The 25,616-nt window shown below is 43.2% G+C and overlaps 1 protein-coding gene across 1 annotated transcript in view; it reads right to left on the reverse strand.

Moving 5' to 3' along the window:
• Positions 1-25,367, reverse strand: part of LOC121932252 (putative cation exchanger C521.04c) — a 44,872-nt gene extending 19,505 nt beyond the window's left edge. Inside the window, 8 exon segments of the mRNA XM_042470782.1 lie at positions 635-820; positions 3,533-3,670; positions 4,673-4,734; positions 5,706-5,822; positions 7,372-7,480; positions 9,173-9,300; positions 10,021-10,182; positions 25,239-25,367. Of these exon segments, the coding sequence (XP_042326716.1) occupies positions 635-820; positions 3,533-3,670; positions 4,673-4,734; positions 5,706-5,822; positions 7,372-7,480; positions 9,173-9,300; positions 10,021-10,182; positions 25,239-25,344 (1,008 nt within the window). The 5' untranslated portion in view covers positions 25,345-25,367.
• Positions 25,368-25,616: the final 249 nt, after the last annotated feature.

The following is a 25,616-nucleotide window of genomic DNA, read 5'->3' on the forward strand; positions in this document are numbered from 1 at the left end:
GAAGCCTCTGAAACATGCATTTATATTAACATTTTTTTAAAAATCAGAAAATTTTTTTGCGTGTCTTCCATTTGAAAATTTTGTCCTACATTTGTCCCGGTTTATTTATTTATTTAATTTTTTAAAAAATTTATTTATTTATTTATTTATTTATTTATTTGCTTCGGCCCTCCAGTTGTCTGAGGGACAGCAACCCGGCCCCTGGCTCAAAAAGGTTGCCTACCCCTGGACTGGAGCATAGCTTTAGCACAGCATCATTTAAACAGCATACCTCCAAAGTGACCCGAAGCAGTTTTAGTTTGGCCTGCCAGTATGGGGCCAATATTATTCCAGGTGAGGCCTAACCAAAGCAGAATAGAGTGCTACTATTACTTCCCTCGATCTATACAGTGTGCTTCTATTAATGCAGACTAGAATCTGGATTTTCAATCTGGATTACTTCTGCAGTGCGGATGCAGCCCAAGTTGCAATCCAGCGAGGCAACATTTTCATTCTCTGAGTCTCAGGGTCCAGCTATCATACAACAGTCCAAACCCCCAGTGAAATAAACTTTAGCATCCAAGGCAGAAGAGCTTGGGTAGATATGCACCCCCAAAACCCTCCTCTGTAACCGACCCTCTGTCTGCTTCCTTACCTTACGGAGGCTCTGTATATGGACCTGCTCTGGAGGCATGAGCAAGACCTTGGTGATTATACGGACGTTCATTTTGGCGATGGGGATGTAGAAGACCAGGAGCCAGGAGACCAAACAAATCAGGGCATGGATGAGGGAGAGGAAAGGATATCCAGTGAGGAGCCAGACGTAGGTGCTGGGACGGTGCTGGGAGAGAAAGGAAACATCAATAAGCAAACAGCAGGTCAGACTTTTGCAGATCCTGAAAACCTCCAAATTATTCAGGCCTTTCCTGAGGTTGATTTTGTTCTGTCCCATGGTCTGTTTCACTTTTGGGTTTGGTCTGGATAAGTGAGCTCTTGGTATCCACTGGGATTTGGTTCCAGGACCAGGTCATGGATACCGAAATCTGTGGATGCTCAAGTCCCATTAAATACAATAGTGTCCCTTATATGAATGGTAAAATGAAGGTTTTCTTTTTGCAATTTATATATGTTGAAAAATATTTTCAAGCCATGGATATTTGAATCCATGGATAATGAATCCATGGAAACATAGTGCTGTCTATATTGTGGATTTATAATGTTTCTCCTTGCTTCCATAGCTGAAATGGCTATCATGCAGACAGATTGTTGGTTTCTAACAATTGGAGACATTGTTTATGTCAGCATATTTTTTCCTCAAGTGTTATAGTTTATGTTTATATGCCTTATGTGGTTTGTGCTTTGTATTTGTTTAATTTTATTTTGGAGGTAACTTTTTCATGTTTCAATTGGACTGTAATGACTTGAATCTTTGTATTTTCAAACTGTAATAGTCCACAACTTTAAAGGTCTTTTGCTGGCCTAACTGATAATGTTGTAGATTTTTCTAAGGACTATTCTATGATCTAGTAGGTAAGCTAATTAATAGTTCAGACTCACTGTCCCTATAGCTTTGCCCTCGACTTTCGAACGGCCTGCTGGACAAGATCCGTCAAATTACCTATTTAGCTTCAAGAAAGCTGTCAAGACGGATCTCTTCTGGCAGGCCTTTCCTGAGTAAAATTCCTCAGCGACAGACTGATACCCCTCACACCACGGATTACCACCACCCTGCCCACGTTATGCTATTATTAATACATTGAAAACTCTTTTAACCGTAATATATTTAATTCTTTTTAAGGGGGGATTATAATTTTATGTACAATATTAAATATAGATGTTTTAGTTGGTAGCCACTTTGACTGTCTTGCTACAAAAAAGCGTGACAGAAAAAAAAGTTGTATTATTTTATTTATTATGGTTCCCTTTTTTATAGGCATTAAAGTACAGGACTTGCATTGACCCATGGCTAAGTCAATCCAGGTTTTTGGAGCTAGTTTTCTGACTAAAATTTCTAGACTTATCTATGAGTATATACAGTATGTTAGAAAATCCCGAGCCTACTGGGAAGGCCAAGAGCACTTTCCCTCCTCTAGCACTGGTTGAGTTATTAGAGTATGAACTTTTTTACCCCCCTGAACTCAGTTTGCAGCAATTGAAGCAAGTTTATACAAGAGGAATAATGGCAGGAAGAGAGGAGAGAGGAACTGAGATATTTTCAAAGCAGCACCAAAAGTCAGTCCGTGTGGTATAGAGGCTTGAGTTTGGACTGTAATTCTAGAGGCCGGGGCTTGAATCCTGGCTCGGATACTGAAACTCATTGGGGGACCTTAGGCAACTCTCAGCCTCTGAAGATGGCAATGGCAAACTCACGATGAAGAGACTTGCCAAGAAACCCCAGTGATGGCCTTAGGGTCATCATAAGTCGAAAACAGCTTAAAGGCAAAACAACAACATAGAATGTGGGACATCAGAGGATTAACCAGGGCTTTCCCTGACAAACTGGGACAATTGGAGAGTGTGACAGTATGGCCTACTAAGGTCTGTCTTGTATACACAAACAAGGAATGGCTCTCCCAGATTTCTGGCAACGATCTTTGCCAGCTCTAGCTGGTGATGCTCATGGGGACTGAACTTGGGACCATCTGGCTTGCCCCACCATTGACCTAAAGGACCTTCTTGCATCCGAACTGTACTGCAGCCATTCACTCAAAACCACAAGGTTGCGAGTTCAAGACCAGCAAAAGGGCCCAAGCTCGACTCAGGCTTGCATCCTTCTGAGGTCACTAAAATGAGTACCCAGACTGTTGGGGGCAAATTAGCTTACTTGCTGTTCACCGCTATGATCTTTGGAATAGCGGTATATAAATAAAACAAATTATTATTATTAATTATTATTACTCTGGATATCTCTTTCCAAAGTACGATATTTGCAACATTTTATTAAGGGAAGAAGAGGAGGAGAAGCAGCATGATAATACAGGAACAAGAAAGTAGGAAGTTATAGCAAAGGAAGATTCTTGACATACATGGGCTAGGGAAACCCACGGACCAAATGTGGTTCCCCACAAACATATTTTTGTCCCCCAAGTGTTAATAAATTGGGGTGGAATGTTTTAATTATTATTTTTGCCTTCTAAATGTCCCCTAGGCAGTCTGGGGAGCATTTCTGACACACCTTTGCCCCCCCCCCCCAGTCTATTTTAGGCTCATGTTATCCAAATACCAGGGTCCCAGATGGGCACCAAGAACTAATAAAGAGAGTTTGTTTTCAAGAGGCCTTTCTCTGAAAAAACAACAACAACACAACCATCCTGAGCCTAAAATGCCGCAAAGGAGCACAAGAAATGGGTGATTGGGAGTATTTCCTTCATTTCCCCCCCAGAAGGGCCATTCTCCAAACTCTCCTACTAATGTGCTTCTGAAAGTTGTGCACCCTTGGTGTACATGGAAGCACTCACATGCCCTGGAAGGATTATTAAGGCCAAAATGTTGCTTCTTATCAAACCATTTTGGGGGTGCAGTGGTGGCTTGCAACCTGGTCCCAGTCCCTTACCCAATGTGTGTCTGGGTCAGGGTTAGCCGACTCTTCTGGCCGGGTGAGAAGCGGAGTAGCCTCCTTTCCCTCGTTCCCTTCGGCAATTATGTCGTATTTGTTGAACTTCACGTTGCAGTTGTGATTGCAAGTTTTCATCTGCAAAAAAAAAAAAAAAAAAAAAAAGACAAGAGAATATCCTAGAATATTGGAAGAAAATGAGCTAAACAAAAAGCTCTTTCAGAATTGGTAGAGGCTTATAATGGTGTTTGTGAAGAAAAGCCAGAGAGAGAGAGAGATAATGGTGTTAATAATGTAATAGTCTTAACTGAAGTGCAAACAGTAGTATCAAAATATATATACAGTCTGTTCTCCAGATCAATGGAATCTTTATCCACCGATTCAAGCATCCACAGCTTGAAAATATTCAAAAAAAGTATACATTTCAAAGAGCAAACCTTGATTTTGCCAGTTTCTATACAGGACAACACCTTACTATGCTATTGTAATTAATGGGACTTGAGCATTCACAGAATTTGGTATCCATGTGGGGGTACTGGGAACAAATCCCAGCGGATATCAAGGGCCCATTGTGCAGATATATAGGTTATATATTTACTTTAAAGTTTATCCGTATATAATCCATATATGCGCATACACACACACAAAATCACGCAGAAGGACAATCACCATCGAAGGAGAGTCAACAAGGTTATAAGAATTCTGCTTATTTAAGTCTGGACATGAATAAGGAGGAAACAGAAACTAACGTTGCTTCTCTCTCTATATACAGTATATAGATAGATAGATAGATAGGTAGGTAGGTAGATAGATAGAGAGAGAGAGAGAGAGAGACCTCAGATATCTAAGGTTAAACAAGCCAAAATAATCTACTTTGTGTAGAAGGCTGAAGATTTGGAAATCAAGCAAGAAGAAGGCAAACTTCAAAATTTATTTGGTAAATTTAGGTACAAGAACATTGTATGGTTGAAAGTCAGGTAAGAAGAAGACAAACTTCTAAATGTATGCTTGAAATGTTATTTATTTTTGAAAACTTGAATATGGGAGGAAAGAGAGAAGCACACTCGGGAGGCAGGGAAGGATCACAAAAATTATGAGGCAAGAATAGAAGAATTGCTCCTTGCTCTCTTATGCACTTACCTTTTGAATCACTTTCCCAAAAGGCCAAAGGAAGTACCCAGCAAGTTTCCAACAAAGTTTCCCTGGATGTCAGCAGGTGTAGGGTTATGGAGAAAAAGAGAAAGACATTTCAAATCAAAAAATTTATCTTTTTCCTTATCTTACCACCTAAAGTGGATGCCCTCACTGCCTTCCACATGTTTGGGACTATGGCTTCCATTTTCCCCAGCCAGCAGGATTCATGGTTAGAGATGCAAAGTGGTGTAGTCCGAAATACACAGAAGAAGGAACCATACCCCCTTTGGACTGAAGTTGGGAGAATGGAGGAAGGAATGCAATTTGGGAAAGTCCCTTTAAACACACACACACACAAATTTGTCTCTACAAGTGTAGAACAGGTAGGGGATCTCATCTCACTTCAAATGTTTTCTCATAAGTTAATTATGATGTGAATCCTGTGACCAAACCTGCTCATGACCTGACTCCATAGTCTAAACCTAGCTGCATTTTCTTCTGCTCTTTCCATTTGTTGATGTTGCTGTGTGCCTTCAAGTCATGTCTGACATATGGCAAGCAGATCATGGGGTTTTCAGGAGCTGAGACAGTGTGACTTAACCAAGGTTACCTAGTGGGTTTTCATGGCTGAATGAGAAATCAAACTCCGAGATACCCCAACAGACGGCCACCACACAGCTGCTATTTTTATCTCAAGAGATTGCTAAACACACAGCCGACATGCAGCCGCATCACAGCTACTACTTTAATCCTAAGAGATTCCTCAACGTGCAGCTGAAACACAACCCCTACCTTTATCCTAAGAGAGTGTTCATCATGCAGCTGAAACATAGCCACTATTTTTATTCTAAGAGATTCCTCAACATGCAACCAAAACAAAGCCACTACCTTTATTCTGGGATCGCTCAACATGCAGCTGACACACAGCCACTACTTTTATCTCAAGAGATTTTCCAACACAAGGCTATTTTCCCCTCAACACACAGCCAACATGCAGCCAGGCCTTTTCTCCCAGGAGGCCTCTGGTCCCCTTACTCACCATAGGGAGCACCCAGCACTGTGAGGAACATCACGAGAGAGAGTAGGATGTAGAGCAAGGATAGCCACCATCCAAAGAACAGCAAGTAGAAGACATTTCCACACGTCAACATAGAGCCTAAATGAGGACAGCAATCGCAAAAACAGTAAGTCTTTTTGCTCCTGTATACTCTAGCCATAGAATCATAGAGTTGGAAGAGACCCCAAGAGCCATCCAGTCCAACCCCATTCTGCCATGCAGGAACTCTCAATCAAAGCATCCCCATTGACAGATGGCCAACCAGCCTCTGTTTAAAGATCTCCAAGGAAGGAGACTCCACTACACGCCGAAGGAATATGTTCCACTGTCGAACAGCCCTTATTGTCAGGAAGGTCCTCCTAATGTTGACCTGGAATCTCTTTTGCTGCAGCTTGCATCCATTGTTCCGTGTCCTTTTCTCTGGAGCAGCAGAAAACAAGCTTGCTCCCTCCTCAATATGACATCTATTCAAATATTTAAACAGGGCTATCATGGTTTCAAACATTCAAACAATTGGTGACCAAAATGGTGAAAGGTCTGGAAACTATGTCCTGTGAGAAGCAACTTAAATAGTTGGGTATGTTTGGCATGGGGAAGAGAAGGTTAAGGGGCGATACGATAGTCCTGTTTCAATATTTGGAGGGATGTCATATTGAGGATGGAGCAAGCTTATTTTCTGCTGCTCCAGAGACCCAGAGCAATGGGTTACAACTACAGGAAAACAGATTCCACCTCAGTATTAGGAAGAACTTCCTGATAGTGAGAGCTGTCTGACAGTGGAAGATGCTCCCTTGGAGAGTGGTAGAGTCCCCTTCTTTGGTGGTTTTCAAGCAGAGGCAGCCAGCATTCTCTCAAGATGCCAGCCACAGATGCTGGCGAAACGTTAGGAATAAACTCTTCTTGAACATGGCCACATAGCTCAGACCCCCCCCCCAAAAAAAAAACTATGTATGCTAGCCATGAAAGCCTTCAACTTCACAGAGGCTGGATAGCCTTCTGTCACAGGGAGGGCTTTGATAGTGTCTTCCTGCATGGCAGAATGGAGTTGGACTGGATGGCCTTTGGGGGTCTCTTCCAACTCCATGATTCTATTATGTTTCGCCCCCACAAATGTCATAATTTTGAGACACAATGAACAGTAAGGGTAAGAGCTGTTTGACAGTGGAATACACTCCCTCAGAGAGTGGTAAAGTATCCTTTTTTGAAGAGTTTTAAAATTTTAATTTTAATAATAATAATAATAATAATAATAACCAGAGGCTGGATGACCATCTGTCGCAGGAAGTGCATGGATTGTGTCTTTCTACATGTCAGAAAGGGGTTGGAGTGGATGTCCCTGGAGGGGTCTCTTCGAACTCTGTGAATCTATGATGCAGTGAACTGGAGTCCACAAAAGCATGTGCTAGAAATATATTTTTCTCTGCTCCTCTCAAAGATGATGCAGGATGTCTTTATATCTTTTTATTCAGATGGTTGCTATGCTAAAATAGGGGCTGGAATACAGCTTGGAAAAGGTACTCTTTGGACTGATGTTCTCAGTCTTTCCCAGCCAGCTTAGTTTCTTGTCCTGCTGGATGGAGAGTTCTGGGAGTCCTTAAAAGTAATTTTCCCATGCTCTGATCAGAGGAAGCTGCCTGGTTTGGGATACCTGAAGGGCTTCTGACGATGTTCAGGTCTGAGTAGAGCTCCTTCACGATTTCTGAGCGGTCTTCCCAGGGTCGTTCCGTGACGTGACTCTTCCATTTCTTAAAGCCAAACTGTAAGAGGGAACGTAGAATATGCATTTGCTAAAATACAGTTTAAACATACAGTATGGCCATTCCCATCACTGGTAACTATAGTTCTGTCTGTGATGGAGGTTAATAAGGCAGGATTTCCAATCTGGCATTCCCAGCACCAATCTGGCTGATTGCAACACTCATCATCCCCACTCAGCCTGGCCTCAGGTGAGAAGTGTTGTACTCTGAAAACATCTGGAAGACCACAGTTTGGGGGAAGCTAGGTTAACAGACCTCCAGCCTGGCTTCATGTGATGGGTGCTATAGTCCAAAAACATCTGGAAATCTACAGTTCAGGGGAGAATGGGCTAAAGGACCTTTGGCTACAACAGGGATGGGAACTATGCAACCCTCCAGATGTTCTTGGGTTGTAACTCCCAGTTTTCCTCACCATTGGTTATGCTGGCTGGGGCTGCTGGGAGTTGCAGTGCAACAAAGGGCCACACAATTCTCAATGCTGAACTCCATTTCCTAGGACTGGTGGAAGAGGAAGGTGCAGTTAAATGCAGTTAATGGATATGGCACCATTTGAAGATGTAGTTAAAGGGTACCACACTATTTATAGTTTTGAATGTTAAAGATGCTCTGCAAACTCAAGAAACCTCATCTCAAAACAGATATGCCAGGAGAACCTGAACCTCTCTGTTTTACTAATTAATATTTTATATTTATATATATTTATATAAGAATGATGATGATGATGATGATGATGATGATGATGATGATGATGATGATGATCAGCAACAGCAGCAGAACTGGAGTTGATATGCACTGATTAGTGAACCTCACTCTCTCTCTGTTGCATATTACCAAAATCAGCCAAAGATGGTCAAGGAGAGAAACCAAGTTGTTCTCTTCCACAGTGAAGGGGAATGCTCCAGACAAGGAAAACAGAACAGATGCGCACCTCTCCTCTTTAATATGTGGGAGTCTCCCATCTTTGTGGAGATTATCACATGGGGTTATAAAATGGAAGGAAATACTGTTGTCATTATATCACAATCGTTCACACGACACCACACGCATCCAGTACTTTTCCCAGCTAGAATCATCTCATAACTTCTTATTAATGGGTAAACTCCATAAACAATCTGCTGATATCGCTCCGTTCATGTGACTGCAGAGGCGTGGAAGCGATTAATGATGCATGCACACTATTGCGGATCCGACATCATTCCTGTTTCCCAGACTCCTGTTCATTACAGGGACTTCCTTGTCACTTGTAGGACCATTCTCAGAATCGATTTCTGTCTTATTTCTCACTACAGAGCACGTTTTTATTTAAACTGGAGAAGAATTACTGTATGTTCTTAAATACTGAATATTGAATTTTGATTAGTTTTGTTTGAGATGGAAAATTGTTTTTCGGACACGCACAGTCCCGTTATAGCAGGTAAAGGGACACATGCGTAGAACTTTGCAATAATGATACATGAACAATACAGCCATGAGAACGATTTTGATATGTGGAACGTAAATGCGCTCCTCTTGTGTTTTTGTTCCGGTGTTATATCGCAGTTGCAAAACTGGAAATTTAGATCATGATAGCACAATGCTCCTGTTCACTTCCAATAGCATGACTGTTGTGGAATTGGCCTTAGTGTGATAATCTCCTGTATCTTCCCCCACATACTGCCATTTGACTCCCTCGTTAATGGCGAACATACAAACCTTGTAATTGTTGGAGAGCTTGTGAGCTTCCACCTCGTTCTCGGCTGTGATGGTGGTTTTCATCAGACAGGCATCACACGTCTGCACTTCCTCGGAGTGAAGAGGGCAACAAGACTGACTCGGGATCACTGAGAAGAAAGTGGGAGACCGTGAAACTTTGGCAAGGGACACAGCAATATCTTTATACTGGTGGAAGGGAACTATGTAGCACTGAATCTCACCACTGTGGAACCGATTGTGCAAAAGGCAAACTCAGCCTTGCACTGTTTCAATGCACAAAAGCTGATTCAGCTCCCCACTCCTTGCTAAAAGCTAAACTTACGGTACCTCCTAGGCCCCACTCCTGTACTCCTGTACAGCCCTGAACAAGATGCCAACTTTGTACAACCTTTAAGAAACTAAAACCACCTGCATAAAGCATTTGCATCAATGTAAAGTCTCTTGTCAGAAAAAGCTGGCCAGAAGAAATGACTTCACCAACCATCTACATCAAGAAAAAAAAACCCACTAAGACTGCATCCACACTGCAGAAATAATCCAGTTTGACAACACTTTAACTGTCATGGAGCAGTACTATTGAATTTTGGGAACTAGCTGACAGTTGCCAACCTAGTCTTGGCTGAATGGAGTAAATGTCCACCAGAAGACTGAGTGTAGAGGATGGATTATCATTAAAGTTTGGACTATGACCTGGAGCGGACTCTGTGCCACCTGACTGATGCCATCTGATACTAGCGGGAGCTAAGAGCGGAGGCACTCTGGATCTTCTCTTTTTGTGTTTGCACCTGTCCAGCTGGGGAAATCCAAGTGCCAAAGGTACCATGCCTTACTACGTCCCCTGCATTTACCTGGAAGCATCCTGGGCGTAACGAAGCCATGGCCGTAGTGATGGGACCCGGAGTGCATGTCCCCCAGCTCTCCATGGGGGTTGTTTACGGCTGCGCAATGCCTGTCGCAGAGAGACCCCCTCCGGTGAAGCTCAGACTTGTGTTCCAGATCTCTGGGGAACTCTGGAAGGCAAGAGGTCTGACTCAAAAGCACTCTAGGATTTGATATATACATATTTTCCTTCCAGAATTGGGCTCACAGATTTGAGACGGCCAAGTGGCGGAACCCCTCACAATCCTGCTGTGTGCAAAGCAAGCCACACAAATCACACCCACCCACCCTGCTATTTGGGTTACGCACTGTGCATATGCCAGGAGCCTCAAGAAACTGTGGTTTCTGAGGCCACAAGAGACTTTTCTGCAGTTGTCACATAGACAAATAATTGACAAACAGTGCTGGGCAGCACAATTCAAGAGGGATGTTGAGAGGCTGGAGTGTGTCTAGAGGAAGGTGACCAAAATGGTGAAGGGTCTAGAAACCATGAAGTCCTCTGAGGAGAGACTTAGGGAGCTGGGTATATTTAGCCTGGAGAAGAGACTGTTGAGAGGTGACAGGATAGCTCTGTTTAAATATTGGAAGGGATTTCATACTGAGGATGGAACAAGCTTATTTTCTGCTGCTTCAGAGAATAGGACTCAGAGCAATAGATGCTACAGCAAAAGAGATTCCACTTCAACATTAAGAACATCAGGCTTAGTAGACCACAAGCTGATTATGAGTAAACAGCTAAAAAAGCCAACATGATTCTAGGTTGCACCAAGACAAATACAATGTCTAGAAGGAAGTAATAGTGTGCTCTATTCTGCTTTGTTCAGGCCTCACCTGGGTACCACAACTGAAAAAGGATGTTGAGAAGCTGGAGTGTGTCCAGAGGAGGGCCACCAAAATAGCAAAGGGTCTGGAAATCATAAAGCCCTCTAAGGAGAGACTTAGGGTATGTTCAGCCTAGAGGAGAGAAGGTCAAGAGGTGATATGATAGCCTTGTTTAAATATTTGAAAGGGTGATGGAGCAAGCTTGTTTTTTGCTGCTCCAGAGAATAGGACCCGGAACAATGGATGGAAGCTACATGAAAAGAGATTCCACCTCAACATTAGGAGGAACTTCCTGACAGAAAGAGCTGTTCAACAGTAGAAGCCGCTGATTTGGAGTCTTTCTTTTGAGATTTTTAAACAGAGGCTAAATGGCCATCTGTCAGGAGTATTTAATTGTGCATTCCTGTCTGGTGGAAATGGGTTGGATTGGGTGACCAGAATCTGGACCGAGTATTCCAGGCGAGGCCTGACCAAAGAAGAATGGAGTGTTTAAATATTTGAAAGGATGTCACATTGAGGAGGGAGCAAGCTTGTTTTCTGCTGCTCCAGAGACAAGGACCCAGAGCAATGGATGCAAGCTACAGGAAAAGAGATTCCACCTCAACATTAGGAAGAACTTCCTGACAGGAAGGGCTGTTCGACAGTGGAACAAAACTCCCTTGGAGTGTAGTGGAGTCTCCTTCCTTGGAGGTCTTTAAACTGAAGCTGGATGGCCATCTCTTGGGGTTGCTTTGATTGAGATTCCCTGCATGGCAGAATGGGGTTGGACTGGATGGCCCTTGCGGTCTCTTCCAACTCTATGATTCTATGATTCTGAGTGGCGCTATTCCTTTTCTCGATCTAAACATACACTTCTATTGATGCTGTCTAAGATCATATTGGGTTTTTTTAGCTGCCGCATCACATTACTGACTCAAGTTCAGCTTGTGGTCTACTAAGACTCCCAGATCACTTTCGCACATACTGTTTTTCATTTGTGTGGTGTAGCAGCCTACCCTTATTCTTTCCATGTTATTTCCGAAAGGCCCTAAAATGTTGCATATAAATTTTACAATTAAGAAAGACAGCGCTGAGAAGATAACATGTTCCAGGCAGACTGCACTGATATGAATGTGGAATGAAGGGGATTTCCAGTTTGCCTTTCTTCCCAGACCCACATGACACAACGCAACCCCTTATAAAACTAACAAAGTCACCACTTTGCCCAACGAAGCCAAAACAATCCCCCTAAGATGTTGAAGCAAACACATCCTGCCAATATGAGGCTCATATGATGTGCACCAAGGTAATCAATTACACCGACAAGCCTCTACCAGTTTAAAAAGCCAGAAAGGACTGGAAGGAGCAACGTCTTTCTCTCGAATGTGCCACTCAGTCTGTGAATACCCTTCCTTATGAAATTGGACATGCTCCATAAATCTTTCCTATTTAGACATATGTTTAAAACGTTTCCTTTGTTGCAAACCTGAGTGCATCTGTTATGGCTTTCAAACTTGGGCAGATTCACCAAATGAATATGATTTATGTAAGCAGTGATTCATTTATTCAGCAACTGATTGAAAGAGGGTTAATCTAACTGGGAGTTAGGCCTGTCCATTATTTTTGTACAGCTCCTTAAAATCTCCAGATCCAGCCATTTATAAATATTCCTGAAGGAACAGATAAAGGAGTATGGCAGGAATTCTGCAAATCCTTCACTGTAGTCCAGGAAGGATTCTATTAAGAGTTTACTCCAAAAGAAACAATAGACCAGAAAAGGTTAGGAAAATAACAATAAATGCTATGTATTTATCAATAACGAACCACAGAATCAGAGTTGGAAGGGGCCTCATAGATAGGCCATAGAGTCCAACTCACAGCTCAATGCAGGAACTGCAGCTAGAGGACTTTAGTTTTTGACTTCAACTTTCAGAAGTCCCTGCCAGCTTGGGAAAAGTTCAGGAATTCTAGGTGGTGAAGTCCAAAACATCTGGAGGACCATGCTTTGGGAATCACTGAGTTAGAGCATCCTTAGCAAGTACCAGCTTTCTCATTTGCTATTAAGAGATGTATTTAGCTACCTTGCAGAGTTAGTATCATAGAGTTGGAAAGGACCCTCAGGGGCCATCCAATCCACCCCTCTTCTGCCATGTGGGAATACAAAATAGAAGCCCTCCCTGTGACAGATGACTATCCAGCCTCTTGTTTAAAAATCTCCAAAGAAGGAGACTCCACCACTCTTCCAGCCAGCGTCTTCCACTTTCGAACAGCTCTTACCATCAGGAAGTTCTTCCTAATGTTGAGGTGGAATCTCTTTTCTCATAATTTGAATCCACTGATCTGTGTTCTCGTCTCTGGAGTTGGAGAAAACAAGCTTGCTCCATTTTCTACCTGATGTCCTTTCAGAAATTTAGGGATGGCTATCGTATCACCACTCAGTCTTCTCCAAGTTAAAGATAACCACCTCTTTTTCTGTCGGTTGCATCCATTGTTTCGGGTCCTACTTTCTAGAGCAGCAGAACAGAAGCTTGTTTCATCCCCAATATGCCATCCCTTCAAATATTTAAACATGACTATCATGTCACCCCTTAACCTTGTCTTCTCCAGGCTAACCCCACCCAGCTCCCTAAGCCTCTCCTCATAGGGATTTATAGTTTGCAGACCCGTCACCATTTTGGTCACCCTCGTATGGACACACTCCAGCTTCTCAACACCCTTTTTGAATTGTGGTTCCCAGAACTGGACACAATACAGTCAGCCCTCCATTTCTATGGATTTTTAAATCCATGGATTCAAGTATCAATGGCTTGAAACTATTTTTAAAATATATATAAATTGCAAAAAGCAAACCTTGGTTTTGCCATTTTTTTAAATAAGGGACACTATATTACTACTTCACTGTACATAATGGTACTTGAGCATCCACTGGTTTTGGTATCCACAGAAGGGCTCTGGAACCAAAACACTGCAGATACTAAGGGCCTGTTGTATTCCAGGTGAGGTCTGACGAGGGTGACCAAATATTGTAACCCCAAAGGAGGGTAATTCAAGGAACAGAACAAAAGCTCACAACAATATAAATGTAAATTCATGCTTCTTAGCCATGCTCAAAGTGGAAGTCATGTTGGAATTCCTCCTGGACAAAGGGCTGAATTGTAGGACATGTCCTGGTAAAGGAGGATGTCTGTCACTCAGGGTCTGACCAAAGCAGAATAGAGTGGTACTACCCCCTCCTTCGAACTAGAACCAGTGATTCTCAAACTTTGGTCTTCTGGATGTTTTGGATTTTAGCTCCCAGAATTCCTAACAGTTGGCAAAGTTGGCTGAGACTTAAGGGGGTTGAAGTCCAAAATTTCCTGGAGGACCAATGTTTGGGAACCATTGATCTAGACACGATTACAACTATAGATGTAGCCTAGGATCAGCCTAGTTGTTGCAAGGAATAGCTCAAGAATGTGTACAAAGCACTCACTGTTAATGCTTTAACAACACTCTGTGTACCAGAGGGGTGAAAGAGTGCAAGTTCAGCTAAAATCTGGGGTCTGCCTTGCAGAAGGGACAGTTTGCTTGGATAAGCGAGCAAACACATAAGACGTGCGAGGTCACACACATTCTGAACACAAAGATGACGTCATTTGCAAAAGCCCTTCAAATGACGCCATGGGAGCCATATTGGTGTTCCCTCGCATTCTCCGCAGGGAGACAAACAATAGGCCAGTTTAGATTGGGTTGTTTGAGAAGGAAGGCCATCAAGATAAAGCCAAGCTTCTTGTGAAAATCCTTTAACAGAAGTCGCATGTCCAGCTGGAAAAATATTTCAGGTATTGCAATCTTGAGAGGGTTGGGAGGAAGAAGTTGTTGCTTTGCAAGGAAAATCTTGTCTTTCACCTCTGGGTTCCAAAACTGGGAGATGGTGGAGTCTAAACACCAAGATGGAAGCAGAAATCTGTTAATCTAGCAAAGTCTGGACTGACTGGCTAAACAGAAGCATAGCTAATACAGAATCATAGAATACTAGAGTTGGAAGAGACCCCCAAAGGCCATCCAGTTCAACCTTTCTGCCATGCAGGAATACACAATCAAAGCACTCCGACAGATGGCCACCCGGCCTCTCTTTAAAAACCTCGAAAGAAAGAGACTCCACCACACTCTGAGGCAGTAACATATCCCACTTTCAAATCACTCTTACATCAAAATGTTCTTCCTAATGTTTAGGTGGAACCTCTTTTCCTGTATTTTGCATCCATTGCTCCATGTCCTAGTCTTTGGAGCAGCAGAAAACAAGCTTGCGCCATTCTCATTATGGCATCCCTCCAAATATTTAAACACAGCCGTCATGTCACCTCTCAACCATCTCTTCTCCAGGTGAAACATACCCAGCTCCCTAAGCCGCTCCTCACAGGGCTTGGTGCTTTCCAGACCTTGTTTCATGAGCTCATCCTTCTAGCTCTGAGAATGCAAAAATCCTCACACTATTTAGTCATCATTTCAATCAAGGATGCCTCCAAAAAGATGCAGAAGACTTGAGTGCAAAATATGACCAGAGATCCTGTCCCCTGCTGTGTTCCCAATGTACCGTTTTCCACCTGCTCAGCTGCTGTCATTACCAGACAAGATAAGGATTTGCAATTAAGAAATGTAAAGCAGCTGCACACAATGACACCAAGAACAACCTCTACCATATACAGCACACTGAATGAAAATATGGTGCCTTGCATGATGTTTTTGCAACCATGTGCTGATTTTGTGTCTCTCTGTATGAGTTGTGTGCCTTTAAGTCATTTCCAACTTATGGCGACCCTAAGGCAAACCTATCACAGGGTTTTCATGGCATGTGTCTTCAGAATGGGTTTGCCATTGCCACCCTCTGAGGCTTAGAGAGTGGAACTTGCCCAAAAATACCCAGTGATGTAGAATTAAAAGGTGCTTTGGAATAAAGGTGCATATACACTGCAGAAATAATGCAGTTTGAGACCACATTAACTGCTATGGCTCCATCATACAGGATCCTGGGTTCTGTAGTTTTGTGAGACACCAGCAGTCTTTGCCAGAGAAGGTTAAATACTTTGTTAAAACTATTGTGCTGGTCTATGATAGTAATAACGATTTGATTCTCTTCTAAAAACTACAAATCCCAGGATTCCATAGGATGGAACAATGGCACTTACAAATAGTATGAAACTGCATTATATCTACAGAGTAGATGTACCCTTGAGAGAACCAGAATGGTGTAGTGGTTTGAGCGTTATACTATGACTCTGGAAAGCAGGATTTGAATCCCTCTTTGGCTACAGAAACCCACTTGGTGACACTGGTTAAGTCACATACTCTCAGCCTCAGAAAATGGCAATGGCAAACCCACGCTGAAGAAACTTGCCAAGAAAACTCCATTATAGGGTTGCCACACATTGGAAATGACAACAACAGAGGCACCCTTAATGTTTGGTAAACTACCATATTGACTCTGTGTAGATTTATCCCTGGATTATCCAGATAAGAGAGTAGCTGGCCCTGGAGCAAAGATCCAAATCCAACCAAGTGTCTTAAAGAGTTAACAAATTTATTATGGTGCAAGCTTTCCATGGACTTCAGTCCATCTTATCTTATGCCTCATCATCGCATCTCAGGTGAATCATCAGCTCAGTGACTCTATCCATCAAATCTTACCTGCCTCTGCATCCACCTGGAAATTTTCCACCCAGCATTGTGACACAAGGCAACTAAATTTCCAAAAGTGTGCCAACAGTGGTATTTTAAAAATGGCATAGTAGTCTTGGGTTGATGCAGGAAGCCCCCCCCCCCCCCAAATTTCTCTGAAGATGCCAGCCACAGATGCTGGCAAAACGTCAGAAACAAACTCTTCCAGAACATGGCCACATAGCCTGAAAAACCCACAAAGAACTAAAAAACCCAAATAACTGACTGATACAAATAAACTGGTCAGATAAATCACAGAGACATTACAGCACACTGTATACTAGTGTAATGTGTGGTTTTATGGTATGGTTCTGTCATATTTGATTTGTTTTATGGGGGCTGTTTGTCATTATCTTACAGATTGATTTCGACACAATCTTTGTAGTTTAACGTTGAAGAACAAAAAGGCATACAGCCACACTGCAGAATTAAAGGAGTTTGACACCACTTTCCCCCCTTTATTTATTAGTTTTATGGTCCATACTATACAACATATTATAAAATCCTTACTAAATATTACCATTATCACACCACATACTTTTCACCCCTTTCTCCCTTCCTCCAATGGCTATAAACAAGTGATTTAGTATTCAGTACCTATAATGTGGAATATTTTATTAATAGTTTACCTAACTTCATTGTACCCCTTTTCAGCTTTAACTTTCTCAATCCAACAACTCAATTTTCCCACCAGATCATTTCCTTAACTTAATTATATTTTCCTTTTCTCTCTCTTAAATAAGCAAATAAGAGATATTTTGCAATATAATGCAACCAATTCCCCCCCATATTGCTTGTTTTTCCATCCCAAGGCTATTACAGAGTGTGCCGCTATTAAAAGATTTTTTAATTACGTAATCTTCTGTTTTATTCAATCAGAATTTTCTTAAATTCAGAGTGAAACAACTCTCCTTATCAAATTGGAGGTTTCTCCCCATCATTCTATTTATGTCTTATATAGCTTAGTTTGATACCCCTTCAGCTGCTAAGACTTTATCCTACAAACTCCTGGGATATGTAGTTGGTGAGGCACTTGACCTCTCTGACAGCTCTGGCTGAATACCTCACCAAACTATAAATCCTAGGAGTCTATAGGATGGAGTCGTGGCAGTTAAAGTGGTGTCAAACTGCTTTAATTCTGCAGTGTAGATACAGCGCTCAATATTAGGACTAGAATTCTGTACATGCTTAGATGAGTACAGAAGCTCTACTGAACCTAAAGGTCAAAGTCTACCTTTGGAAAGACTGAACTTTGAATTCTAACATGTTTTCACCGGAGGATCAAGACTCTTGCAATCAGGATTTGCACATTAAACTTGTTTTACTTCCACAAAATGACCAACCCACAAAATGAAGCAATGCAATCAGAAAGAAGCCAGATGTGTAGGAAGGAGATCAACATTGTGCATAGACTAAGTTAAGAAACTAATTCTGGGCATGTTCTCCTTGAAGGAATTCCTACTGATATCATTTACAAGCAAAATAATTCCACTGATATTTATGCAGTTCTGCAACAGAGCAACACTTACTATTTGAGTCTTGTATCCTATAATAGGTATTAGAAAGTATTCAGGGATTTGGTTGTTGGCTGCCTTTTCATTGAATTGCAGAGATGCAAGGGACCACTAATTCAACCTCCTGCCATAGGAAATACAGAACTAAAACACTCCTAAAAGATGGGCACCCAGCCTATGTTTAAAGATCTGTAAAGAGTGGTCCAGTACCTTCTGTGGCAGTCTATTCCACTGTTGAACAGCTCTTCCAATAAAGTTCTGTTGTAACACACCCTGATTCTCTGTGAATGGACGGGCTATAAACAAATCATCATCACCATCTTCATCATCATTATCATCATCACTACCACCACAACTAATGTTTAGGTGGAATCTCTTTTCTTATACCATATATACTCAACTATAAATTGACCTCATGTATAAGTTGAGGGCAGGTTTTGGGGCCAAAATTTTGGATTTACATATGACTTGCAGATAAATTGAGAATAACACAAAGGGGTGTGTAACAAAGGATGCAAAGGATGAAGCAAAGGAAAACAGTGCCAAAAAACCTACAAAATTCCAGCTGGCCTGACTGTGCTCATACTAAAGGCTTCATCAATGAGAGAATACGAAGGGAGTGTGAGTGCTTCCAGAACAGACGACACTCTTGCCTTTCACCAGAGGACGGTTCCCTGTTTTATAAGAATTAAAGTACAGTACAGTACTTACACTGACCAGGTTTTGGGAGCATTTTTTTTACTAAACTTTCTAGACTTATACATGAGTATATACAGTAATTTGAATCCATTGGCTCTCATTCTAGTCTCTGGAGCAGTAGAAAACAAGTTCACTCCATCATCACCACTTGATCTTCTCCAAGCTAAAGACAACCACCTTCCTCAACTGTTTCTCGCAGAGCTTGGCTTTCAGACCATTGACCATTCTGCTTGCTCTGTATGAGTGCATCTGCACTGTGGAAATAATGCAGTTTGACACCAACTGCCACAGCTGCATCCTAGATTTATAGGATGACACTGGCACTCTTTGGCAGAGAAAGCTAAAGACCTTTAAAAAAAAACACCTACAAACCCCAGGATTCCCATAGGATGGAGCTGCAGCACTTACAAGCGGTGTCAAGCTGCATTATTTCCACAGTGCAGATGCACCCCAACATCAACATTCAAAGTCTGATTCCATTGTTATGCACACAGAGAGGCTGCATAGTATTGCAGATGAATCACACACTTATGCCAAGGATACCCAAAGCACCAAAAAGTACTTTTCCCAAACCAGGACCTACCACTTCTCTAGTTCACTCCAATTTCATGGCCAGATAGTAGTGTCTCTTGTTTGGCTCTCACACAAATTGGTCTACGACATTTGCTTCCAAATAGATGCATTTGGCCTGCACAATAAATGCAGTTTGGTACCGCTTTAATATATGAAATCCTGGGATTTGTAGTTTGTTGTGACACCAGAACGACCTGACAGAGAAGGCTAAATATCTCACAAAACTACAAATTCCAGAATTCAATAGCATTGAGTATGGCAAGTAAAGTGATGTCAAACTGCATTAATTCTGCAGTGTAGATGCAGCCTTAGATTTCAGATAAAATCCTCCAACCCCTTTAACAAGCCTGTTTTAAGGATCCATGCTGCCTCTGACTTTGTCACCAAAAACATCACCAATTTTCTTGAAAAACAAGGTGGTACTACTACTACTACTACTACTACTATTAACTGAAGATGCCAGCCACAGATGCAGGCAAAATGTTAGGAATAAAGTTTTCCAGAACAAAGCCACACAGCCTGAAAACCCCACAGAAAATGATGGATGCCACCTTTCTCCCAACATAGGGACTCAAAGTAGCTAACACAAGGTACACAAGGTAAAACACATACCCTGTTTTAAAGGAGAATCAAGCTCCCTATAGCCTGGGATTTTTTTCCTCTAAGAAAACTGCATCTATTTTGGTGGTATGGGATCAAATTAGAAATATTGTGTGACCCACGGTAAATCTGAGGTAGCAAGTTCCTAAAGATGGGACCTTTGCCCATCCTGATGGACTGCTTGGCATCCATTCAGCCATTCTGGGCAATAAGGACTGAGAGCTTCACCAACCATGAAGATTTATGCTTTAACAATACAAGGAGGAGGAGAAGGTGAAGGTTGTGTATGAAACAGCCCTGAAAGCTAGACACTGACTGGTAAAAAACTGACAGCGAGGCAAGTTTTTAACTCATTTGAAATGTGGCTCTGGAGAATAAATGTGACAGCAAGACAAATAAATGTGTCCAAGAAAATCACATCTCAACTCTCTCCCAGAAGCCAAAAATGACTAAACTGAGGCCAACACACTTTGCACAGATCATGAGATAACGTGACTCATTCGAAAAGACAATACAGCTTAAGCCTCCCTTCTCCGGAATTCCAAAATCCTCCAGATCCAGAACTGTCCACTTGGGTGCCTGGGATAGTGACATCTTTGCTTTCTGAGAGTTCAGGGTACACAAATTTGGCTTCGGGCACAAAAATATGAAAACATTCAGCATAGAGTTACCTTTGGGCTATATAGGGTATACGTTGCTGTTGTGGTGTGCCTTCGTGCCATTTCTGACCCTAAGGCAACCCTATCACAGGGTTTTCTGGGGCTGAGAGCATGTGACCCGCTCAAGATTACCCTGCGGGAATTGAAGCCAGAGTCAGAGTTCAATGCTCCAACCGCTACACCACACTGTCTCTGTATAAGGTATATATAGAACATAAATGATTTTTGCCTTTAGACCTGGGTCCCATTTCTAAGATATCTCAGTATGTACATGCAAATATTCTAAAACTGGAAATCCAAAACACTTCTGGCCCCAAGCATTTTGGATAAAGGAGGCTCAACCTGCAATGCTGGGCAAAGCAGAAGGCAGTAGGAAAATAAGAAGTCCATGTTGCAGAGCGATTGACTTGGTCAAGGAAGCCCAGACTAGTTTACAAGATCTGAACAGGGTTTTTAACTACAACATGGTCTCTTTTATACCAGGGTCACCCTAAGTCAAAACTGACATGACAGCACACAAAACCAAAGAAATAGCTCAACTTCACAGGCAGCATTAGCCAAGCTAGAAGAGACTGAAAGAGAAAGGAAGTTTAGATTAACCAGATATTACTATTTTAGGTACTCTGACCTCAGTTGATGGCATTTGCCTGGGCCAACTTTCTAAATGCCTTTCTCTTTGTACAAATATGGGATTCTTGCAGCTGTTAGAAGCATTCTGCATAACAAAAAAGTTTGCACTTCGCTGTCTGGAAAGGAAGCTAGTTTAGAAAATGGGATCTACCGATCTGTCTTCTATCCATTTGAACTGTGATGAACAGACATCATGGAGCATCTTAACAAAATTGTACTAGACCCCACAGATCTGTCTATTGATGCTTTAGGCAAAAAATATAGATGCACACAAACATGAAAAAGTGTGAATCCCTGGGTTTTTTGAAATGTAGAGGTTGAGTCTCCCTTATCTGAAAAGCTTAGTACCAGAAGTGTTTTGGATTTTGGAATACCTGTATATGCAGATATGCGGAAGTCTTTAAACAGAGGCTGGATGGCCATCTGTCGGGGATGCTTTGACTGAGAGTTCCTGCATGGCAGAAGGGGCTTGGACTGGATGGCTCTTGTGGTCTCTTCCAACTCTATGAGTTTATTATTCTATGTACTGTATATAATGAGATATGCTGGAGATGTGACCCAAATCTAAACACACAATTCTTTTATGGCCCTATACAGACTGGCACTTTGTGTATAATTACAGCGCTATAGAAATAAAGTTTAATAATAATAATAATAATAATAATAATAATAATAATAATAATAATAATAGTCAGGGTGTAGCGTCCTCATGATGCACACTCCAACTCCGTCCCCAGGGTGCCGTGATGCTGCACACTGCTCCACATGGCATGCAGCATCACTGTGCTCCTCTGGCACTGTCTCCATACGACGCAGCACCAAAGGAGCATGCATAGCTGTGCTACTGCAGCTATTGCACCCTTTCTAAGGCGAAATTCGCACCATGGAAAGGCTGGATCAGGGCTGCAGAATGAGGTTGGCATGGCCCTAATCCGGCTAGGAAAGGGGCGGCTGGAGGCCATCCCTTCGGGGCTGTATGTACAGCTCCTAAGTTGCATATGCATCTTATACACATAGCCTAGAGGTAGTTTTATACAATAGTTTCTAATAATTTGTGTATGAAACAAAGTTTGTGCACATTGAACCATCAGAAAGAAAGGTGTCACTACCTTGGCCACCTGTGTGGATGATTTTGGAGTATTTCAAATTTAAGATAAGGGAGACAACCTGTACCACAACTGAACATAGAATCATAGAGTTGGAAGAGATCGCAAGGGCCATTCAGCCCAACCCTGTTTTGCCATGCAGGAACTCTCAATCAAAGCATCCCCATTGACTGATGGCCCTCCAGCCTCTGTTTAAAGACCTCCAAAGAAGGAGACTCCACTACACTCCGAGGAAGGAGTGTGTTCCACTGTGGAACAGCCCTTACTGTCAGCAAGTTCCTCCTAATGTTGAGCTGGAATCTCTTTTCCTGGAGCTTGCATCCATTGCTCTGGGTCCTAGTCTCTGGAGCAGCAGAAAACAAGTTAGCTCCCTCCTCAATGAAGAGAATTCATCTTTAACACTACCTCTTTACACCTGATCACTAAAACTCTCATCATTTCAGCAACAAGTCTTATAGCAGCTTTAAAAAGTTTTATCTGGCATAAGCCTTTGCAGAGTACAGTCCGGTGACACATAATGTTCCTAAGATGTGTGAATTGCATACAGAAAAATCCCAGGTAATTTTGGAGCAGGTACCTTTGGTGTAGGTAGGTCTGGTCTGAGATACCTGTCCTGAATCTTTGACGATCTTGAATCCCATAAGAAAGATAAATATTTCTTAGGGGCCATGCTGGGTAGAGGATTCTGGATCTCAGAAAAAGTAATTTCCCCCAAGATCTGGGTGTCACTGCTGAACTGGCATCCTCCGTTGTTACGTACCTCCAAGTCAGCTCCAACCTATAGGTTTTCTCTGCAAGGTTTGTTAAGAAGCGGTTTACCATTTTATCTTCTTCTGAGGCTGAGAGAGTGTGACTTGCTCAAAGGCACTAGGGAGCTGGGGATGTTTACCCTGGAGAAAAGAAGGTTAAGAGGTAATGTGATAGCTCTGTTTAAATACTTGAAGGGATTTCATATTGAGGAGGGAGCTGACTTGTTTTCTGCTGCTCCAGAGAATAGGACACAAAGGAGCAATGGATGCAAGCTCCAGGAAAAGAGATTCCACCTCAGCATTAGGAGGAACTTCCTGACAGTGGAACACAGTCCTTCCTCAGAGATCTATGAACAGAGGCTTCATGGCCATCTGTTGGGTATGCTTTGATTGAGATTTCCTGCATGGCAGAATGGGGTTGGACTGGATGGCCCTTGGGATCTCTTCCAACTCTATGATTCTACAACCGAACAGGAATTCAAACCCAGAACTCCCAGACTCCTACTCCAACACTCTGAACACTAAACTAGGCTGGCTCTCAGACGTAGGGTAACCCCACTGTTGTGTGCCTTCGAGTCGCTCCTGACCTATGGCAGCCCTAGGGCAAACTTATCACAGCGTTTTCTGAGGCCAAGAGTGTGTGACTTGCCAAGATCACCCAGTGGGTTTCTATGGCTGAGCTGGGATTCAAACCCTGGTCTCCAGAGTCACAGTCTGACCCTCAAACTACTATGCGATGCTGGCTCCACATAAGGGTCTATTCAAAGGCAATCCCCACTGATCCCAAAGTACAACAACATCCCAAATCCACCAAACAGGGATACCTTGATGGGGCCAACCAAATGCAAAGAAATCCCCATCATTAGGGCTTAGCCCCAAGTAGGTCATGGCTAAGCCCTACAAGTGCATCAACTGTGGCTGCATCATCCTAGATAAATGATCCAGGGAAGTTACTTTTGCAGGTCTACTGACCCTGTTGGTTCTGGGACTTGTGGTCCTTCCGCAAAGTAACTTTGTGAGAACTCTAGGATTGTTTGCTCCAAAGGGAAAGAAGATGGAGGGCTTCTACTATAATGTTGGCGTAGGTCAGTTTTAGTATGCATCCACACTGCAGAAGTAATCCAGTTTGATACCACTTTAAGTGGCCTGGCTCAATGCTATGGAATTCTGGGAATTGTAGTTTGTGGTGGCCCCAGAGGGCCACCACAAACTACAATTTTGCATTGAGCCAGGCCACTTAAAGTGGTATCAAACTGGATTATTTCTGCAGTGTGGATGCAGTTTAGACCCAGAGTTAAAGGGCAACGTCCCCCATTCGCACATTTTGCAGCCGCAAAGGAGGAGGAAAAGACACAAAATATAGTACAGTTCATTGTTTATGGGATTTATAGCTGGCCTTTTCGCCCAAAAATGTACTTTCTGCTCCTTTCAGAGAAGAGTTGGCAACACACAAATGGAAAGAAACAGGGAATATTCAGGAAACATGGCAACACTCTGGTGGAAAAGAGACACTGCATGCAAGTGGAAGTAAGACACGACGCAACGCAACACACACGTGGGGAAAATGTGCAGCAGCACATAAGTCAAAGAGGCATGGCACATGCAAGAAACACGCCGCAGGTGAGGGGGGGAAACAGGCAATAGACCAGTGGGGATAAAAACACACCACTTGCAAATGGACAGCAAAATGCAACACGCAACAACACAAGTGGAAAGAAGCACCTGATATGCAAGAAACATGCAACACAATAGTGGGAAAAAGACAACACACACGTTGGGAGAAAAACACACAAGACTGCAGCAGAGAAGATGCAAGTGGAAAGAAAGAAGCAGGCATGGGCCAGAAACAGGCGGGACGCCGGCGGGGAAAAGGGGCAAGACTAGGAAAGCAAGAACCAGACAAGGTCCTCCTGGCGGGAGGGAGGGAGGGAAAGCAGGCGCCAGGCGCGACTCGGGGCTGGGGAACAGAGGCCGTTGGGGAGGAGGAACTCCGCGCAGGTGGGAAAAGCAGGCAGGGGCTGACACGCGTCTCTCCGCACGTCAGGATGGAGCCCACGAGCCCCTTCCAGGCGAGAGAGGGCAAGGGGGCTGAAAGGCTGGTCCCTAAAGAGGGTCTCCCGCCCCCTTCCCCCCAGGAGGAGCCCCCAGCCCAGCCTGACCGGGGTTGTCCTGCGTGGATCTCCTTCGGCGGAGGAGCAGCGGGTCGGACTCGCTGCTGGAGGCGGCCATGGCGGGGGGGAAGCCATTCCCACGAACAGCCTCCATGGAAGGAGCAGGAGAGATGCAGGAGGCGCTGCTGCTGCTGCTGCTGGGGATGCTGGAGGGCTGAGCCCCTTCCATCCTCCCACGACGGGACTCGACGACGGCTCCCCGCTCCCTCCCTCCCTCCCTCCGCCTCCAAAGGGAGGCCCTCCCTCCGAGGAAAGGCCAGCCCAGCCCGGGCCCAGACTAGGGAAGCCCTGGCTGGGAAGAAGACTCCCCGGCCAAGGATTCCCCATGGGCCAGTAGGCTTCCCCTAAGGGCAAGGAGCCCTCTAT

The sequence above is a fragment of the Sceloporus undulatus genome, chromosome 5 (assembly GCF_019175285.1).
Source record: "Sceloporus undulatus isolate JIND9_A2432 ecotype Alabama chromosome 5, SceUnd_v1.1, whole genome shotgun sequence".
NCBI lineage: Eukaryota > Metazoa > Chordata > Lepidosauria > Squamata > Phrynosomatidae > Sceloporus > Sceloporus undulatus.